At 41.4% G+C, this 20452-nt stretch overlaps 1 protein-coding gene across 1 annotated transcript in view; it reads left to right on the forward strand.

The window, feature by feature from the left end:
* Nucleotides 1-11201: 11201 nt before the first annotated feature.
* Nucleotides 11202-20452, forward strand: part of KDM5A (lysine demethylase 5A) — a 108770-nt gene continuing 99519 nt past the window's right edge. Inside the window, exons 1-3 of the mRNA XM_003273672.4 lie at nucleotides 11202-11574; nucleotides 14571-14648; nucleotides 16377-16499. Coding sequence (XP_003273720.1) covers nucleotides 11410-11574; nucleotides 14571-14648; nucleotides 16377-16499 — 366 coding nt within the window. The 5' untranslated portion in view covers nucleotides 11202-11409. The remainder of the gene's footprint in view (nucleotides 11575-14570; nucleotides 14649-16376; nucleotides 16500-20452) is intronic.

Below are 20452 nucleotides of genomic sequence, written 5' to 3' on the forward strand. Positions count from 1 at the left end.
AAAAAAAAGTGGAACCTGAAGATGTGACTGAATTGATGCAACCTCATGATGAAACTGTGGATGAAAAGTTGCTTCTTACGAATAAGTAAAGAAAGTGGGCTGGGCGCGGTGGCTCAAGCCTGTAATCCCAGCACTTTGGGAGGCCGAGGCGGGCAGATCGCGAGGTCAGGAGATCGAGACCATCCTGGCTAACACGGTGAAACCCCGTTTCTACAAAAAATACAAAAAATTAGCCGGGCGTGGTGGCGGGCGCCTGTAGTCCCAGCTACTCGGGAGGCTGAGGCAGGAGAATGGCGTGAACCCGGGAGGCGGAGCTTGCAGTGAGCCGAGATCGCGCCACTGCACTCCAGCCTGGGTGACAGAGCAAGACTCAGTCTCAAAAAAAAAAAAAAAAAAAGTATTTTAAATTAAGGCAGCCGGGCGCGGTGGCCCACACCTGTAATCCCAGCACTTTGGGAGGCCAAGGCGGGCGGATCATGAGGTCGGGAGATCGAAACCATCCTGGCTAACACGGTGAAACCCTGTCTCTATTAAAAATACAAAAAATTAGCTGGGCACGGTGGTGGGCGCCTGTAGTCCCAGCTACTCGGGAGGCTGAGGCAGGAAAATGGCGTGAACCCAGGAGGTGGAGCTTGCAGTTAGCAGAGATGGTGCCACTGCACTCCAGCCTGGGCGACAGAGCGAGACTCTGTCTCAAAAAAAAAAAAAAAAAAAAAAAAATTAAGGCATGTACTTTTTTTTAAAAGAAATAATGCAAACTAGAAATAATGCACTAGACTACAGTATAGTGTAAACACATAGCTTTTTTTATGCACCAGGAAACCAAAAATTTCGAGCAATTTGCTTTATGGTGATATTCACTTTATTATGGTGGTCTGGAACTGAACCTGCAACATCTCCAAGTTATGCCTGCACTCCCAAACCTGCTTTTTGTGCCCGTGTGATTTCCTCTGTTAATTACGTTAAGATCTTCCCAAACATCTTGGCTCAGTATCTTTGTCTATTTCCTTTCTTTTAGCCCCTGCAATTTTTAAAAAATCAAGTCATGATGAGCCTGTCTTCATATATATCTTCCTATTTATTTCCACTATGTGTCTTATTACCTTTCACTTGGACTATTACCATAGACTTCTAACTGGGTGTTCTTGCCTCCAATCCATTCTATAAAAGGTGATTTTTGTCCACGCTGGTCTTGAACTCCTGACCTCGTGATCCACCCGCCTTAGCCTCCCAAAGTGGTGGGATTACAGGCATGAGCCCCATCTCTAGTAAAAATACAAAAATTAGCTGGGTGTGGTTACATGTGGCACATGTCTGTAATCCCAGCTACTCAGGAGGCTGAGGCAGGAGAATTGCTTGAACTCGGGAAGTGGAGGTTGCAGTGAGCTGAGATCACGCTGTTGCACTCCAGCCTGGGTTACAGTGCGAGACTCTGTCTCAAAAAAAAAAAAAAAAAGTGATTTTTTTTTTTTAAGCTCAATTCCGGGTCTGTCACACTCCTGCTTATAAACCTTTGATGACTCCCCACAGACTAGAGAATGAAGTTCAGCTAGTAATATGGCATTCGAAGACTGCAACTATCTACCCCCATTTGTCTCTGTTAAAAGAAATTGATGGTCATCTCCTGAACACAGGATGTACTTTCCAGCTTCAGTTCACACTCTTCCTTTTATCTGAATTGGCCCTTTCAATGAATCTTCACTCAAAATTCTTACAAGGGCCAACTCAAATACTACCACTTTTGTAAAATCTTGACTTATCTCCCTAATTGGAAATACCATTGTCCCTTGCCCAGTATCTGCTAGGGATTGGTGCCAGGCAATTCCTGGGTACCAAAAGGCATAGATGCTCAAGTCCCTTACATAAATGGCATACTATTTGCATATGACCTATGCACACCCTCCCATATACTCCAAAACGTCTATAGATTACTTATAATACCTAATACAATGTAAATAGTTGTTTTTCTTCCTTTTCCTTTTTTTTTTTTTTTTTTTCAAGAGGGAGTCTTGCTGTGTCTCTCAGGCTGGAGTGCAGTGGCACAATCTCAGCTCACTGCCATCTCTGCCTGCCAGGTTCAAGCGATTCTCCGGGCTCAGCCTCCCAAGTAGCTGGGATTACAGGCATCCACCACCACACCCGGCTGATTTTTTGTATTTTTAGTAGAGATGGGGTTTCACCATGTTGGCCAGGCTGGTCTCGAACTCCTGACCTCAGGTGATCTGCCCGCCTCGGCCTCCCAAAGTGCTGGGATTATAGGTGTGAGCCACCTCGCCTGGCCAGTGTATTGGTTTTTTTAAATTTCAAAATGTATTTCAGTTTATTTTCTTTTATTTTTTATTTTTTAGAGACAAGGTCTTGCTGTGTTGCTCAGACTGGACTCAAACCCCTGGGCTCAAGCAATCCTCCTGACTGAACCTCCTGAATAGCTGGGATTACAGACGCCACTGCACTTGATTTACTGTATTGTTTTATTTTATTTATTTATTTATTTATTTTGAGACAGAGTCTCACTCTGTCACCCAGGCTGGAGTGCAGTAGTGTGATCTCGGCCCACTGCAACCTCTGCCTTCTGGGTTCAAGCGATTCTTTTGCCTTAGCCTCCCAAGTGGCTGGGACTACAGGCACGCACCACCACGCCCAGCCAATTTTTGTATTTTTAGTAGAGATGGGGCTTCGCCATGTTGGCCACTCTGGTGTCGAACTCCTGACCTCAAGCGATCTACCCACCTCGGCCTCCCAGAGTTCTGGGATTACAGGCGTGAGCCACCACACTCGGCCTGTACTGTTTTTTTAATCTGTATTATTTTTATTATTTATTATTATTTTTATTGGGTTTTTTTCAAATATTTTCTGTAGTTGGTCAGACTCTCTAAATGAGGAACCCACATATATGGAAGGCTAGCTGTAATCCCTCCTGATTGGATATTCATTTAGCAATTTGTTCTTTTATTTTTATAAAGTAGCCTCTATTCAAACGTCACCAATCTGGCTGGGTGCAGTGGCTCATGCCTGTAATTCCAGCACTTCAGGAGGCCAAGGCAATAGGATTGCTTGAGCTTAGAAGTTTGCAACCAACCTGGGAAATACAGCCAGACCCTCTCTCTACAGAAAATAGAAAAATGAAACAAAATTACCCAGGCGTGGTGGCACACACCTGTAGTCCTAGGTACTCAGGAGGCTGAAGCGGGAGGATCACTTGAGCCCAGAACTTTGAGGTTACAGTGAGCCAAGATGATGCCATTGCACTTCAACCTAGGTGAGACAGAATGAAACCTGCCTCAGAAAACTAAAAACAAAAAACAAATGTCACCAATCTGTAAGCCCTTTGATGATCACCCAGTCCCCCTTACTTTCTCCACTTTAAAAAAGATCTTATCATCACCTAAAATAGTATATATTTATTAGCTTGTGCTTATTCTTTTGTCTTCCCTTTCCACTAGAATGTGAGCTCTATGAGAGCCGATACTTTGTCTTTTTTTGTTGTTCACCGTCATATATCCAGCATCTGGAAGAGTGCCTGGCACATAGAGATGTGGAATAGATGTTGAATGCATGTATAAGGCTCCTCCCTACAGGTGTGCTGCTTCCCCTCATTAGATTGCTCTTCTTCCATTCTGTATCTAAATTAATGCATCATCATTCATTACAATGCCAAAGAGTCATTCTCCAATTCATCACTCTCTCGCAATCACACAACATCAAATTGATAATTTTTAAAAATCACGCTGGTGGCAAAGGATCAAATAAGAACAATGCTTGAAGGTCATTGGAAGGCCACAGTGGAAATTCGTATGAGGGAAAGGGCTAAACAAGAGCAGCATTGACCGTGGTAATACTAAGATGCCATTTGCCATGTTCACTATTGACATTTGCATGGATGGTACAAAAGCAACAGTGGGTAAAATGCTGGTCCCTTAGCATGAATCATGGGTGACACCAAACCATACTTGAGTCATTGCCTTCATTACATATACTCACTGGGGAAAGCCAGTTTCGTTTAAGAATGCCCTTCATAAAGGAATAAAAATTATTAATTGTAATAAATCTAGACCTTTAAATATGTCTTTTGTCTGTGCGATGAAGTAAGAAGTACACATAACGCACTCAGTTGCATACAAAGGGTTTTCTCAAGGAAATAATACCAGCTCAACTAGCCACTTTTTTCACAGAACGCCAGAAGGACTAACAGACAAACTATGGTTGTTCAGACTTAGATATGGCAGATCTTTTCTTGAAAATGAACAAAGTGAGTCAATCTCTTCAATGAAAACAACTAATGGTATTTGTTGGCAATAATAAAATTTGAGATTTCAAGTGAAAATTATAATTTTGGAAAACTTGTTTCTGTCATCATGAGTTTGACAACTTCCCAATTGCCTGATAAATTGATGGTGATATTTTTGTAAATTTTTTTGATATTATATAATAATACGTGTCAACATTAGGAAAAGCCGTATAACTCAGTGAACCAGTATTTTCTAAATGACCAATGCATGATGTTACAAAAGCATGACTGGGTAAAAAAGTCCATTCAAGGACAAGATTGGCTGGGCGCAGCGGCTCATGCCTGTAATCCCAGCACATTGGAAGGCCGAGGCAGGTGGATCACTGGAGGCCAGGAATTCGAGACCAGCCTGGCCAAAATGGCAGAACTCTGTCTCTACTAAAAATACAAAAATTAGCTGAGCGTGGTGGTGGGTGCCTGTATTCCCAGCTACTCAGGAGGCTGAGGCAGGAGAATTGCTTGAACCCAGGAGGCAGAGGTTGCAATGAGCTGAGATCACACCACTGCACTCCAGCCTGGGGGACAGGGTAAGACTCTGTCTCAAAAAAAAAAAAAAAAGGACAAGATCGACTACCATTTTAATGTAACAGAGTACAAAAAGTTAACTGATAAAGTTTTAGATTCCAAATTGTTAGCCTTTAAGAAATTACAGTTATCTGAGAAGGCTATTAAAGTGCTTCTCTCCACCATGCATGCTGGCTCATGCCTGTAATCGCAGCACTTTGGGAGGCCGAGGTGGGAGGATCCCTGAGCCCAGGAGTTTGAGATCAGTCTAGGCAACATAGCAAGACCCCATGCCTACAAAAAAAAATTTTTTTTTAATTAGCTGGGCATAATGATGCACACCTGTGGTCCTAGCTACTTGGGAGGCTGAGGCAGGAGGACTGCCTGAGCCCAAGAGTTGCAGTAAGCTGGGATTGTGCCACTGCACTCCAACTGGGCAACAGAGTGACACCCTGTGTCAAAGAAAATAAAAAATAAAAAATAAATAAAATGCTCTTCCTTTCCCAACTGCATATTTGTGTGGTGCTGGTTTTTCTTCAGCCAACCAAAAGAACATATTGTAACAACAGGTTGAATGGAGAAACAGATATGATAATCCAGCTCGATCCTGCTAAGCCAAATGTTAAAAAAAAAAGTACAAAAAATGTAAACCAATGCCACTCTTCTCACCAAATTTTTTGTTTTGGAAAATATAGTTATTATTTTAAAGATGTATTTAAATATAAAAGTTTTATATTTAAACAAATAAAATATTTTAAACATCTTAGGTTTAATTTCTAATGTAGTAAACATCAATATATATTATGCATATAAACAAGAACTTTGGGGGTTCTCAATAATTTTTTTTTTGTGTGAGACAGAGTCTTACTCTGTTGCCCAGGCTGGAGTACGGTGGTGCCATCTTGGCTCACTGCAACCTCCACCACCCAGGTTCAAGCGATTCTCCTGCCTCAGCCTCCTAAGTAGCTGGGATTACAGGTGCCCACCACTACACCCAGCTAATTTTTGCATTTTTAGTAGAGATGTGGGTTCTCCATGTTGGCCAGGCTGGTCTCGAACTCCTAACCTCAAGTGATCTGCCCACCTCGGTCTCCCAAAGTGCTGGGATTACAGGTATGAGCCACTGTGCCTAGCCTCAATAATTTTTAAGAGCGAAGGTGTCCTGAGACCAAAACAGTGTGAGAATCACTGGTGGAAATTATTCTTGAATTAAAATGACATTTCTTTAAGAATTCAGTAATTCTGACTTTTCCCTCTCTGAAACTAACCCTCCCTTAATTAATCTGATTTTGTGAGATTTTATTGCATTTTTTAAAAATCCAGGGACCATGGTCTAGCCAAATGATTATCAGATCTAGGTATTCATTTTAGTCTATTTTAACACTCAGGATAATAAATTTCAGATAAATAATACTTTAATATTTTTTTTTCTGAAAAGTTTCTTTCAAGGATTGTTTAAATAATGCAAACGATCCTTTTACACTACAGTTGTACTCCATTGTTCTGCCCAGAAACCCAAATACTATTGACTCAGTTTAACATTGTGTGTGCAGAATGCCCTCATAGAAGCTGATAAAACACAATTTGGATTTTTACAACAATGATTTTCAAAGGGGTAAGCATGAGAGGTGGGAGTGGGGTTCATGTGCCCTCCCTGAGGGAAGCATCAGAATGTGAGGTGGTTGTAACTAGAGAATTTTCTTCTGTTCGCACCAGAGATATTAATATTTACTGCCCTTCTATTCTAAATGACCAATGCATGATGTTACAAAAGCATGACTGGGTAAAAAAGTCCATTCAAGGACAAGATTGGCTGGGCGCAGCAGCTCATGCCTGTAATCCCAGCATATTGGAAGGCCGAGGCAGGTGGATCACTGGAGGCCAGGAATTCGAGACCAGCCTGGCCAAAATGGCAGAACTCTGTCTCTACTAAAAATACAAAAATTAGCTGAGCGTGGTGGTGGGTGCCTGTAATCCCAGCTGCTATTCTGTCTTCTCTTACAGACTTCTGCTGTTGTAAGCAACCACTACAGATTTCTCAGAAGTACTGTGACAAATAAAAATGATTGAGAATCATTATACATTTTCTATTCTACTAGAGAGACAGTTTAAAATAAAATAGGTAAGTATAATCTGAAGAAAATAACAGGAAATAAATAGGACCAATCAAAGCTTTTAAGGATTTGTGCTTATACTGAGGTTCTATCAGGTTCTCACCCTCTATTAATTTGAAACCAAAACCATTACATTTTAATTGAATGTTTAATAAAATGAATTATCAGTGGCTTGTTTTATTCGGAATTTCATTATTTCTTTTTCTGAATAATATAGTTTTCCAGATTTAAGTGGTAAAAATCAAAGACTTTGCTGTAAATAATTTTTTTTTTTTTTGAGACAGAGTCTCACTCTTGTCGCCTAGGCTGGAGTGCAGTGGCACGATCTCGGCTCACTACAACTTCCACCTCCTGGGTTCAAGCAATTCTCCTGCCTCAGCCTCCTGGGTAGCTGGGATTACAGGCACCTGCCACCACGCCTGGGCTAATTGTCGTACATTTTTAATAGAGACAGGGTTTCGCCATGTTGGCCAGGCTGGTCTCAAACTCCTGACCTCAGGTGATCTGCCTGCCTTGGCCTCAAAAAGTGCTGGGATTACATGCGTGAGCCACTGCACCTGGATGTAAATCATTATAATAATTGTATGGAATTATTATGAATCACAGCTTCCTGTGTCTACACCCCTTTGTAATGTGACATTGTCACTCTTCTCATAAAAAATTGGAGTTTATTTTCCCACCTCTTGAATCTGGGGTAGTCTTATGACTTGCTTTGACCAACAGAACATGATGGCGTCATCTTGTACATTTTGGAGTCTAGGCTTTAGGTCTTTGCTTCCACTCTCATCTTCTTAGAATGCTAAGACCACCATGCAGTGGAAAAGCTCCATCTACCATAAGAAGATGAGAAGCCATGTGGAGAACTAAGACTTCCCAGCCAATAGCCAGTACCAACTGCCAGACACGTGAGTGAGGCCATCTTGAACCCTCCAACCCTAGATGTATTCAGGGTTCTCCAGAGAAACAGAACCAATAAGATTGTGTGTGTGTGTGTGTGTGTGTGTGTGTGTGTGTGTGTGTGTGTGTGTGTTTATAAAGATATTTATTTTAAGGACTTGGCTCACTTGATTATAGAGCTTCCAAGTCCAAAATCTGCAGGGTGGGTTGGCAGGCTGGAGACCAGGGAAAAGGTGATGCTACAGTTCAAGTCTGAGAGCCATCTACTGGCAAAATTCCTTCTTGTTCACGGAAGCTCAGTCTTTTGTTCTATTCAGGCCTTCAGTTGATTGGATAAGGCCTACTCACATTATGGAGGGCAACCTGCGTTATTCAAAGTCCCCTGATTTGTTAATCTCATTGCAATGTACCCTAACAAACAGTAGAATGTTTGACCATGTATCTGGGCACCATGGTATCGGAGAATCTGCCCCGATATTCATGTAGGCTCTTTTCTGTTTTCCTTAAGCATCGGCCAGCTTGAGAAATAAAGGGACAGAGTACAAAAGAGAGAAATTTTAAAGCTGGGCGTCCGGGGGAGACATCACATGTCGGTAGGTTCCGTGATGCCCCACAAGCCACAAAAACCAGCAAGTTTTTATTACGGATTTTCAAAAGGGGAGGGAGTGTGCACATAGGTGTGGGTGACAGACATCAAGTACTTAACAGGGTAATAGAATATCACAAGGCAAGTGGAGGCAGGGCGAGATCACAGGACCACAGGACCGAGGCGAAATTAAAATTGCTAATGAAGTTTCAGGCACCATTGTCATTGATAACATCTTATCAGGAGACAGGGTTTTTGAGACCAACCATTCTGACCAAAATTTATTAGGTGGGAATTTCCTCTTCCTAATAAGCCTGGGAGCGCTATGGGAGACTGGGGTCTATTTCACCCCTGCAGCCTCGACCATAAAATATGGCCATGCCCGGGGGGCCAGTTCAGAGACCTACCCCCAGGTGCGCATTCTCTTTCTCAGGGATGTTCCTTGCTGAGAAAAAGAATTCAGCGATATTTCTCCCATTTGCTTTTGAAAGAAGAGAAATATGGCTCTATTCCACCCGGCTCCCCAGCGGTCAGAGTTTAAGATTATCTCTCTTGCTTCCTAAACATTGCTGTTATCCTGTTCTTTTTTCAAGGTGCCCAGATTTCATATTGCTCAAACACACATGCTGTACAATTTGTGCAGTTAATGCAATTATTACAGGGTCCTGAGGCAATATACATCCTCCTCAGCTGACAGGATTAACAGATTAAAGACAGGCATAGGAAATCACAAGGGTATTGATTGGGGAAGTGATAAGTGTCCATGAAATCTTTGCAATTTATGTTTAGAGATTGCAGTAAAGACAGGCATAAGAAATTACAAAAGTATTAATTTGGGGAACTAATAAATGTCCATGAAATCTTCACAATCCACGTTCTTCTGCCATGGCTTCAGCCGGTCCCTCTGTTTGGGATCCCTGACTTCCTGCAACACCATGGCCCAGCCAAATTGACACATAAAGTTAACCATCGTACCAGTCAAGCTGTCAGATGATTCTAATTGCATGAGTGATCCCAGGTGAGGCCATGAAACCCACCAGATTGCTAACCCACAGAATTGCCATTAGTCGTTTTTATTTTCCGCCACTAAGTTTTGAGGTGATTTGTCACACAACAAAGGGCAACTGAAACAGAACTATTTCCAAAAGAGTCTGTGGGTTTAGGCTGGGGGTTATGAGTAAGTGGACACTAACTTTTGTGGATGCTATAATCAAGTGGAGGGATATTGTGTATGTTACATGCTGGTACAGTCTCAAACAAAATGTGGCATGCATAAATGTAGGATGAGGCAATGACACACAAGACAAATTGGTTTTTGAATCCATTTATTTATTTACTCATTCATTTAGCAGATATTTATTGCACACCTCCTATACACCAACCACTATTCTAGGAGCTGGGAAAACAAGAGAAACTGTCCCTGCCTTTGTGTAACTTACAGTTTGAGGGAAAAAGGCAATTAAGCAATTTCAAAAAGTTTGACAAGGAAGTACAAGTTGCTGCTGACCACACCAATTTTTGGGATTAGGAAAGGCTATCTAGAAGTGACATTTAATCCTTCATATTTATTTAAATGAAGGATGAGTAGAAATTTAGTCAGGAAGGGGATATATGAAACTGTACGAATGGGTTTGGGCAACAGAGTACAAAAATATTCTGGACAGAGGAAATATGTGTGATGGCTCAGAGGTGAGAAAAATCGTGGTGTACTAAAGTCACCACAAAAACTTCTGTAGATCATATGGAGAAGCAGGAAAGATGAAGCTGGAGAGCAAAGCAGCAAATCAGCAATTAAAAAAGATGTTTGGAGTTGTTGAGTTTGGAGATGAAAAGTGACAAGATGAATTCTGGATTTTAGACAAAGCAATCCAACTTGTGAATGGAGAGGGATTTGAGAGGAGAAATGAGTGTTGTCAGTAAGAGTATTTAAATTAGGATACTGGTAAGGAGGATGGAGAGACACACGATTATACATGGGAAGTGAGGGCAGAAAGAATTACGATTATTTCTTGATTTTCTTTTTTTTTTTTTTGCTCAGGCAACTGAATAGATGAAATCATTAATGGAAACCAGGAACACTGAAGAAACAGTGAACAATTAAAGTACTTTGAGTTATCAAAGTGAGATGTCCTGTAGGTAGCTAGACGGTACTGGCTGGTAATTCAGGAGAGCTGCTGCGTCCTGTGTAAAAAGAAAAGCAATTCAAGGATAGTGGCTAAAGCCAGCTGGCAGGATTTAGAGGATGGGTTAGACCTGCACTTGTTTTCATGGAGAAGAGGCGGGTATAAAGTGGCAGAGTGAGATTACTGTAAAATATCTGCATTGAAAGGGCTAAAAAAAGAGAAATGCTGGAAAGGCTACTTGCTATAAACGCAGCAGGGTAGGTTAAAACAAATTACGAAGCATGGGCGGCAAGGCGGGATGGTTAAGCCCGGCGTGTTTTCGAGTGCACTGATACACAAAAGGGAAAGGTACTCTCCTCACCGGAAGCACAACCTCTGCCCTCTGGGGCATTACACATTCTTCCGCGCCGGAAGAAAGCGTCGCGTCGCGCCTCGCCTCGCCCAGTCGGCTTCGCTCTATCCGTACCTTAGTAAAGGAGAGCTTGTGCCCTTCCCCGACCCCTTACCAAGGGCGAGCTGCGTGGAGTCGTTGGACTGGGCAGAACTTTGGCAGGCAAGGAGAGAAACAGCCACACTGTGCTGCCTGGGAAGAGAAGAAGAAAGAAAGGCGAGACACACAGGCGTCGGGCCGCTGCGGAAGGATTCCGTTTCCTTCAGGGGGCGGAGGGATTTGACAGCACGGTAACTTCCGGAAAAGTCCTGAACCTCTGAGGAAAAGCCTTGCAAGAAACAATAACAAACGGGAGGAGGAAGCGATTCTGGGGTTTCTGTGTTGAACGGTTCTTGTCTGCGAAGATGCGCTTCGGCCCCTGTCAGGGGACGTAAACGGACTCAGTGGGCTTCAGCCAGCTTTTCTCCACCGGTTCCCCACGGGGACTCCCCTCCCCGGCCGTTGCAATGGCGGGCGTGGGGCCGGGGGGCTACGCGGCGGAGTTCGTGCCACCCCCAGAGTGCCCAGTCTTTGAGCCGAGCTGGGAGGAGTTCACAGATCCGCTCAGCTTTATCGGCCGCATCCGGCCTTTGGCGGAGAAAACCGGTATCTGCAAAATTCGGCCGCCCAAGGTACCTCAGTCTGTGAAGAGAGGGGGAGAAGGAAGAATGGGGGAGTGCGTACACTGGGTTTCGCTTTACTTTTCTGATCCTTCTCTCGTTTCATATGTACTCTCCTTTATTTTGAGACAACTGGATCCTGTTTCTGGATGTTTTTGCCTCGGTTTCTTTGGTGGTCTTACGTAGACACGTCTGAACGCGAGAAAGTGGTGTCTCGGGGGCCTCTTCCGTCTAGAACTTGGGAACTGATACTCTTCTCTCGGCCGTGGGCCTAAAGCCTTTCGTTAGCCGATATGGTGTTTAAAGTACAGTATTATGACGTGACATAATTCTTCCCTCACGTATCCTCATTATGGTTTGATAGTCGGCTCTTTATTCAAGACCTGGTTGGATCAAATATTTGCAGGCCTCATCTCAGGGCTAGGGTTTCTGAAAAGGTTATCTGAGCTCTAGTCCCACCGGATGGTATTACTAGACAGGAACTCCAGACTAATTATTGCTGCAGTGAAAAAGTCTTACCGGGGAAAGAGAAAGAACAGCAATAATTCTAAAATTTAGAGGTTTGGGAAGAATTGGTCTATAATGGAGGTGGAAGGAAATGTTGAAATCTCTTGACATAGGGAACTCAAGATCAACTATTTTATAATCACAGTTATTGCAGATAACTAGGTTTGCCTATAAGGTTAATTATAATCTCACCTTTGAGGTAAGGAAAGCAGATACTATCCCTTGTGTGGAGGGCATTAATGCCTCAAGAGGTTGAGTGACATGCTCAAGGTCAAAAGGGGTTTTTCTTTACTCATTAGACCAGTGCTTTTTAAATGATGTTGCTGGACCACTTGCATCAGGGTCAACTGGATGCTTGTTTAAATGCAGATCTCTAGGCTTGTTGTGGAAGTTCTGGAATCTGCTTTTCTAGCAACTAGTCTCAGATGATTCTTCATGTAAGTTGAGGTTTTCGAACCATTGCTTTAGTCATTGCTTGTTAAAGGCATTTTGCTTTATGTTTTGTCTAGTATTAGTAATGATAAAATATTAAGCACTGTTACCAGTGTTGCTTTTTAAAAAGCATCTGCCGTCACCACTGACTACCACAGAGAGGCATCGCAGCGTATTAAAAACTTAAATGACAGCGAGGAGGAGCTAATTTAACACCTATAGATTGTTTGCTTTAATCTTTGAAGCCCTGACAGGTAAATAAAGTCCACCTTTTACAGATGAGGCTAATCTGGATAAGTTAAAACACCAAATGTGTGATCTTGGGCAAGTGGCAAAGTATATTTTGAACCTAGATCAGTTTTTCTGATTCTGAAACCGACATAATGCTCTCGCTATGTTGAATGAGTTTAAGGTTATAGACTATTCATTTCAAGCAGAGGATTAACAAATAATTGCTATGATGATATGCATTGCCATCCTCCAAAAACTTCCATTTAACCCTTTTTTGTATCATAATTACCTAATAACAAATCTTAAGCATTGAAGGTTTTCCTAAGTCATATTTTTATCTACTCTTGAATTTATTAATTAGAAATTCTATTCACGGTTACTTCGATTTAAAAAAGTTTTTTTACTTAAAAAATGCTGAAATAATGCTTCCTCTTTATGTCACATTATTGAAAATAAATCTTGTTTACAATCAGAATTTAATTTTAGTATTGGCAGATTTCTTTAGTTTCCAAGGTAAGACTTTTTTTTTTTTTTTTTTTTGACTACTCACGTTTTAAAATAGGTTTACTGTTATTCTGTTATTTAGGCCAAATCAAACTATGTTATTTAGACCCCACTTGAAATATGCTATCTAATTTTAGTTATATCACAGTCTGGAAATTGTCCTTGTTCTGTGTGTTTGCTTACTTTTTTTTTTTTTTTTTTTTTTTGACTATTTGGGTTTCCAGAAGCTGGGCTTTGAACAAGAACAAAACATTTGTGTAACATAAAGTGCTCTGTCACATTACACATACATTAAAAAAAATTGTTTAAATAAGTTCTTTTTAAAAGTTTATTTTTAATCTTAAATTTTACCCTTTTTAGTTTAAAAAAATTTTTTTTTGATCTTGGTAAACCTGAATGTTTACTAGATACTGTTTTGTGGTGCATGACCTCATTGAATTCCACTTGAGTAACTTGGGAAAGCATAATTGTGGGAGGTGAACGGTGGGACTGGTTTGAAGAGGATTGCTTCTCTGAGCAGTACAGGTTGAGCATCTATCCCTACTTGAAAAATTCCAAATCCGAAATCCTCCAAACTCTGAAACCAAGTTATCCTGAAACATTATTATTCTTTTTTTTTTTCTTTTATAGAGACAGGGTCTCGCTCTGTTGCCTGGGCTGGTCTTCAGCTCCTGGGCTCAAGCGATCCTCCTGCCTCAGTCTCCCAATGTGCTGGGATTACAGGTGTGAGCTACAGCACCAAGCTTGCACAGATTATGTTTTTCATTGTATTAATGGTATGTTATATTTTTTCTGTTAACTACTTAAGTGGAAATAAGTGTAAGGAAATGATTGTTTATTGGTAGCATGTAAATTCACAGTCAGAAATGATGGTGATGCCAGACAACCACAGATTGTCCACACTGGTGGCTGAGCTAGTGACACCTTTCTTTTCTGATGGTCCAGTGTACACAAGCGTTATGCACCAAATTATTAAAAATATTGCATAAAATTACCTTAGCTTATGTATAACTTTATATGAAACAAAAGAATTTTGTATTTAGACTTGGTTCTTTCTCCAAGATATCTCATTATGTATGTGCAGATATTCCAAAATATGGAAAAATCTGAAATCCAAAACACTTCTGGTCCCAAGCATTTCAGATGAGGGATACTCAACCTGTATTAAAATTATTTTATCTGAAAGAATTGCTCATTCTGTCTCTGTAATAAAGAAGACTTATAAGTTAGTCTATTAGCACTATGATTTGTAGCAAAACCCCCCTTTAAGGGAATAAATAATGCGTTCCTTGCTTACATACCACTGTGTTTTTTTGAAAAAACTTTCTGTTTAGGACTGGCAGCCTCCATTCGCCTGTGAAGTAAAAAGCTTTCGTTTCACTCCAAGAGTCCAGCGCCTGAATGAACTTGAAGTAAGTGTTTTGTCACCATTTCTGCTTCCTGATTCATTCTTTATGTTAGGGCTGTAGATAGAGAACTTTGAGAAGCTCATGTACCACAGCCTAGAGTTTGTGTTAATTGGTATTGAATGGAATAGTTACTTGATGTTTGGAGGAAGAGTATGATTTTTAAAAAAATTGTGCAAAGTAGTTACGGTTTTTCCATTTAACTGAGATCATGAGAAACTATCTCTAGCCCTGTTTTTCTAGTGGAAATGTTCAATGCCTAGCTTCAGAGACTTAGAATTCTTAAATTCCACTTTCTCTAATGTTTCTTACTGTACTAAAATTTTTGTTAATCTCGGAAGATTTCTTTTTCCCTCAGTTCTTGGAAAATGTGTTTTTAAATCCTATTTTAAAACCCTAGTTTTCAAAGTTTGTTTTGTTTTGTTTTGGTTTTGGTTTTAATGAAACTTTGCCAGGAGTGTTAATCTGATTTATTAAGATCTGCCTTTAAGTATTACTGATTTATCTTACATTTTCTAAATGGAAGTCTATTTACGTATTGCTGTTTTTCCTGTTTATGGATTTTCAGAAGGTTCTTCATTGTGATATGAAAACTTTTAGAGTACAGAAGGAAAATTATTGATAGCAAAGGTTTATTATGTCATTCTGAAGTTTTTTTCTTTTCCCCCCAAAACATTTCTGAGAGTTTAATACTTTTTTTTTTTTTTGAGAGAGTCTTGCTCTGTCACCCAGGCTGGAGTGCAGTGGCGCGATCTCGGCTCACTGCACCCTCCACCTCCTGGGTTCAAGCGATTCTCCTGCCTGAGCCTCCCTAGTGGCTGGGATTACAGCGACCATGCTCGGCTAATTTTTGTATTTTTAGTAGAGACGGAGTTTCGCCATGTTGGCCAGGCTGGTCTGGAACTCCTGACCTCAGGTGATCCGCCCACCTTGGCCTCCCAAAGTGCTGGGATTACAGGTGTGAGCCACCGCGCCTGGCCGCAATGCATATTTTTTCTTTTTAGTCTCTTATAATTAGATACTTGACAAAGATATTAGTATCAGTGAGGTATAGAGTTGATGCACCTAAAGTGTGCATGTTACCTGTGGATGAAGTGACAGAATGTTAGAGACTGAGGAAAATCCGATTTACTGAATTTTCTGATCAGCATAAAGTTAAACCAACTTACAAAAATTGTTTTGGTTGCTAATATGACAACTTTTTACACAAATCAGAGTAACTTTTTTGCCTGAATAAATATAGTTTATTAGAAGTCTTTTGCCTCTTTATTATTGGCTAGTTTTACTATTGGCTAGTTTTACAGGGTTGAAATAAGCAATAATGAAAAGTCTTTGAATTTCTTTAGAGAAATGAGTACCTCTATTACAGCTGTCCCAAACCTTTTTGGCACCAAGGACTGGTTTCATGGAAGACAGTTTATCCATGGATGGATGGGGGTATGGAGGATGGTTTTGAGATGAAACTGTTCCACCTCAGATCATCAAGCATTAGTTAGATTCTCAAAAGGTGCTCACAACCTAAATCCCTCATGCGCAGCTCACAATAGGGTTTGTGGTAATGCTTGCCTGCTTGGTTGCCCACTGCCGCCGCTCACCTCCTGCTGTGCGGCTGGGTTCCTAACAGACCGCTGGTGGGTACCGGTCCACAGCGTGGGGGTTGGGGATCCCTGCTCTGTTATACTCATTCATTTCAATCATAACTTAGTTCTTACTTCTGTATTTTAATAATCTTAGGCAATGACCAGAGTGAGATTGGATTTCTTGGATCAACTAGCAAAATTTTGGGAACTTCAAGGATCTACTCTGAAGATCCCTGTGGTAGAGAGAAAAATCCTGGATCTGTATGCTTTGAGCAAGGTGAGGCTCATACTGGTTTAGAAATTAGAGCAGAGGCTTGTGAGTTTAGGAATGTCAAATACATTTGGTAGGAAACATTGCTTCCAATGGAGGATTTGTTTGACAATGAAATGCACTAGCCGGGCATGGTGGCGCATGCCTGTAATCCCAGCTACTCGAGAGGTTGAGGCGGAAGAATTGCTTAAACCCAGGAGGCGGAGGTTGCAGTGAGCCGAAATCGTGCCATTGCACTACAGCCTGGGCAACAAGAGCAAAACTCAGTCTCAAAAAAAAAGACAATGAAATGCACATTTGAATAAATGGAAATGACAGATCTCAAAGTTATCTTTAAAAGTTATTTTATATTTGTTGAGATTAATATTACTAAATATTAATATTTATCAGGCTCTGTAATATACAATATGCCAAATAAATTACTCTAGCCTGCTAATATTATCTTGTGCTGAGTGTACAATGTTCTGTGTTGAGCTTGTCATCTTTTTTTTTTTGTTACTTAATTGAAAATTTGGGCCAGGCACAGTGGCTCATGCCTGTAATCCCAGCACTTTAGGAGGTTGAGGTGGGAGGATCACTTGAGCCTAGGAGTTAGAGACTAGCCCAGGCAACATGGTGAAACCCTGTGTCTACTAAAAATACAAAAAAGCTAACTGGGCATGGTGGTGCACACCTGTAGTCTCAACCACTCAGGAGGCTAAAGTGGGAGGATCACATGAGTCCGGAAAGTCAAGGCTGCAGTGAGCTGTGATTGTGCCACTGCACTTCAGCCTTGGCCAAAGGAGTTAGACCCTGTCTCAAAAAAAAAAAAAAAAAAAAAATTTGGCATATTAAAGGGACTCATGTTTCTCAGCATTCTTATGTGTGGTATATATATATTGTTAATACATGTTTGTAGTGTTAATGGCTAACTGAGGCCATCATTGTTCAGTAGGATGACCAGTCAGCTCAGAAACTTAAGGGTGAAGAGTTTAGACAAGTTTTTGCCCAAATTGTGTTAATTTTTTAATATTATATTCCCTAATGTGAAAAGAAACTAACTGACCTGCAAGCTGAGATTATAATAACCTTGAAATATGTTTTTTTCTTTTTTTTTCGAGATGGAGTTTTGCTCTTGTTGTCCAGGCTGGAGTGCAATGGCCTGATCTTGGCTCACTGCAACCTCCGCCTCCCAGGGTCAAGCAATTCTCCTTCCTCAGCCTCCCAAGTAGCTGGGATTACAGGCATGTGCCAACACGCCAGGCTAATTTTGTATTTTTCAGTAGAGATGGGGTTTCACTATGTTAGTCAGGCTGGTCTCGAACTTCTGACCTCGTGATCCACCCACCTCGATCTCCCAAAGTGCTGGGATTATAGATTACAGGTGTGAGCCGCCTCGCCTGGCTAAAATATGTTTTGTTACTACAATAATACAAATTTATTATTGCTTAATTATCTGAGAATTTTGTAAAACAACTTCTTTTTGTGGCCTTTCATATCTTATAATTTATATACTATTTTGAAATAAAAATTTATTCTCATTTAAATTGCAGTTACTTTTAGAAGATTTCACTTTTTTTTTTCTTTGAAATGGAGTCATGCCCTTATTGCCCAGGCTGGAGTGCAGTGGTGCCATCTCGGCTCACTGCAGCCTCCACCTCCTGGGTTCAAGTGATTCTTCCGCCTCAGCCTCCCGGGTTCAAGTGTCTCCTGCCTCAGCCTCCCGAATACCTGGGATTACAGATGCCTGCCACCACACCCAGCTAATTTTGTATGTTTAGTAGAGACAGGGTTTCTCCATGGTTTCTCCATTTACAGGCGTGAGCCACCATGCCTGGCCAGGAAGATTTCACTTTTAAGGACAAACGTGAGAATAATTCGTGGCTTGTGGTGGCTCATACTTATAATCCCAGCACTTTGGGAGGCTGAGGTGGAAGGATTGCTTGAATCTAGGAGTTCAAGACTGGCCTAGGCAACATAGTGAGACTCCATCTCTACAAAAAAATTAAAAAATAGATAATCCTGGCATGGTGGTGGTAGTCCCAGCTAATCAGGAGGCTGAGGCAGGAGGATTGCTTGAGCTCAGGAGGTCAAGACTGCAGTGAGCTGTCATCACACCACTGCATTCCAGCCTGGGTGACAGAGCAAGATGCTGTTTCCAAAAAAACAGAGTAACCATATTTAAGTTATCTTTTATGATACATTTTAAAATTAGTGTCAGGTCAGAATTCTCTTACTAAAAAATTTGGGAAGTATGGTCTTATGCTAAAATACAGCTTGAGACTTTTTTTAATCAGTCAGGTAATGATGTTAGTAAGTAAGCACTGTGCCAAGAATTGTCTAGTATAGTTGTATGAAAACCTATGGTACTAGAGAACAAACTATGCTAAATTTGAGTGGTGGGTTTCTTCTTATAGGGAACTATTAGGATAAAAATTCATTTTAAGAATTTACTTTTTTGAAATTTTTATTCAATCAAAACTTACCTACTAAGTTTTGCTGTATGATGCTGTTTAAGATTCTGAATGTGTTTGACTATAGCATGAATAAAATACAAAAAAATTTCAAAAATTGGCGGGGCACTGTGGCTCACACCCGTAATCCCAGCACTTTGGAAGGCTGAGGTGGATGGATCACCCGAGGTCAGGAGTTTGAGACCAGCCTGGCCAACATGATGAAAACCTGTCTCAGCCGGGCACGGTGGCTCATACCTGTAATCCCAGCACTTTGGGAGGCTGAGGTGGGCGGATCACTTGAGGTCGGGAGTTCAAGACCAACCTAACCAACATGGAGAAACCTCATCTCTACTAAAAATACGAAATTAGCCGGACGTGGTGGCACATGCCTGTAATCGCAACTACTTGGGAGGCTGAGGCCGGAGAATTGCTTGAACCAGGGAAGCGGAGGTTGTGGTGAGCTGAGATCACGCCATTGCACTCCAGCCTGGGCAATAAGAGCGGCCAAACTCCATCTGAAAAAAAAAAAAAAGAAAACCTGTCTCTACTAATTATACAAAAAATTAGCCAGGCATGGTGGTGGGCACCTGTAATTCCATCTGCTCGGAAGGCTGCTTGGGAGGTTGAGGTAGGAAATCGCTTGAAACTGGGAGGCAAAGGTTGCAGTGAGTTGAGATGGTACCACTGCACTCCAGCCTGGCCAACAAGAGTGAAACTCTGTCTCAAAAAAATTTTTTTTTTCAAAAATTATTTTATCGTTAATAGCAATATGTTGTAGTACTCTTTAATGAAGCTCTTTCTACTTTTTTTTTTAGACAGAGTCTCACTCTGTTGCCCAGACTGGAGTGCAGTGGCACAATCTTGGCTCACTGCTACCTCCACCTCCCAGGTTCAAGCGATTCTCGTACCTCAGCCTCCTGAATAGCTGGGACTGGGATTAAAGGTGTGTGCCACCACACCCGGCTAATTTTTGTATTTTTAGTAAAGATGGGGTTTTTACCATGTTGGCCAGGCTGGTCTTGAACTCCTGACCTCAAATGATCTGCCCACCTTGGCCTCCCAAAGTGTAGGGATTACAGGTGGGAGCCACTGTGCCCGGCCAATCTTTATCTCTATTTTATTTCCATAAATACCCTAAGGAATTTACTAAAGTATTTATTAATAGTATGAGTAGTTATCTATTGAAACTTTCTCTGTCAGTGATTTTCCATTTAAAAGGTAAACCTTAGGTTTAATCTGATGGTCAGTTAAATTGCATTTTTTTTTTTTGGAGACGGAGTCTGCCCTGTCACCCAGGCTAGAGGCGTGATCTCAGCTCACTGCAACCTCCCACCTCCTGGGTTCAAGCGATTCTTGACTCAGCCTCAGGAGCAGCTGGGACTACAGGCGCACAGCACCGAGCCAGGCTAATGTTTGTATTTTTAGTAGAGACGGGGTTTCATTATGTTGGCCAAGCTAGTCACGAACTCCTAATCTCAAGTGATCTCCCGTCTTGGCCTCCCAAAATGCTGGGATTACAGTTGC

Source organism: Nomascus leucogenys, chromosome 23, assembly GCF_006542625.1.
Source record: "Nomascus leucogenys isolate Asia chromosome 23, Asia_NLE_v1, whole genome shotgun sequence".
Lineage (NCBI taxonomy): Eukaryota > Metazoa > Chordata > Mammalia > Primates > Hylobatidae > Nomascus > Nomascus leucogenys.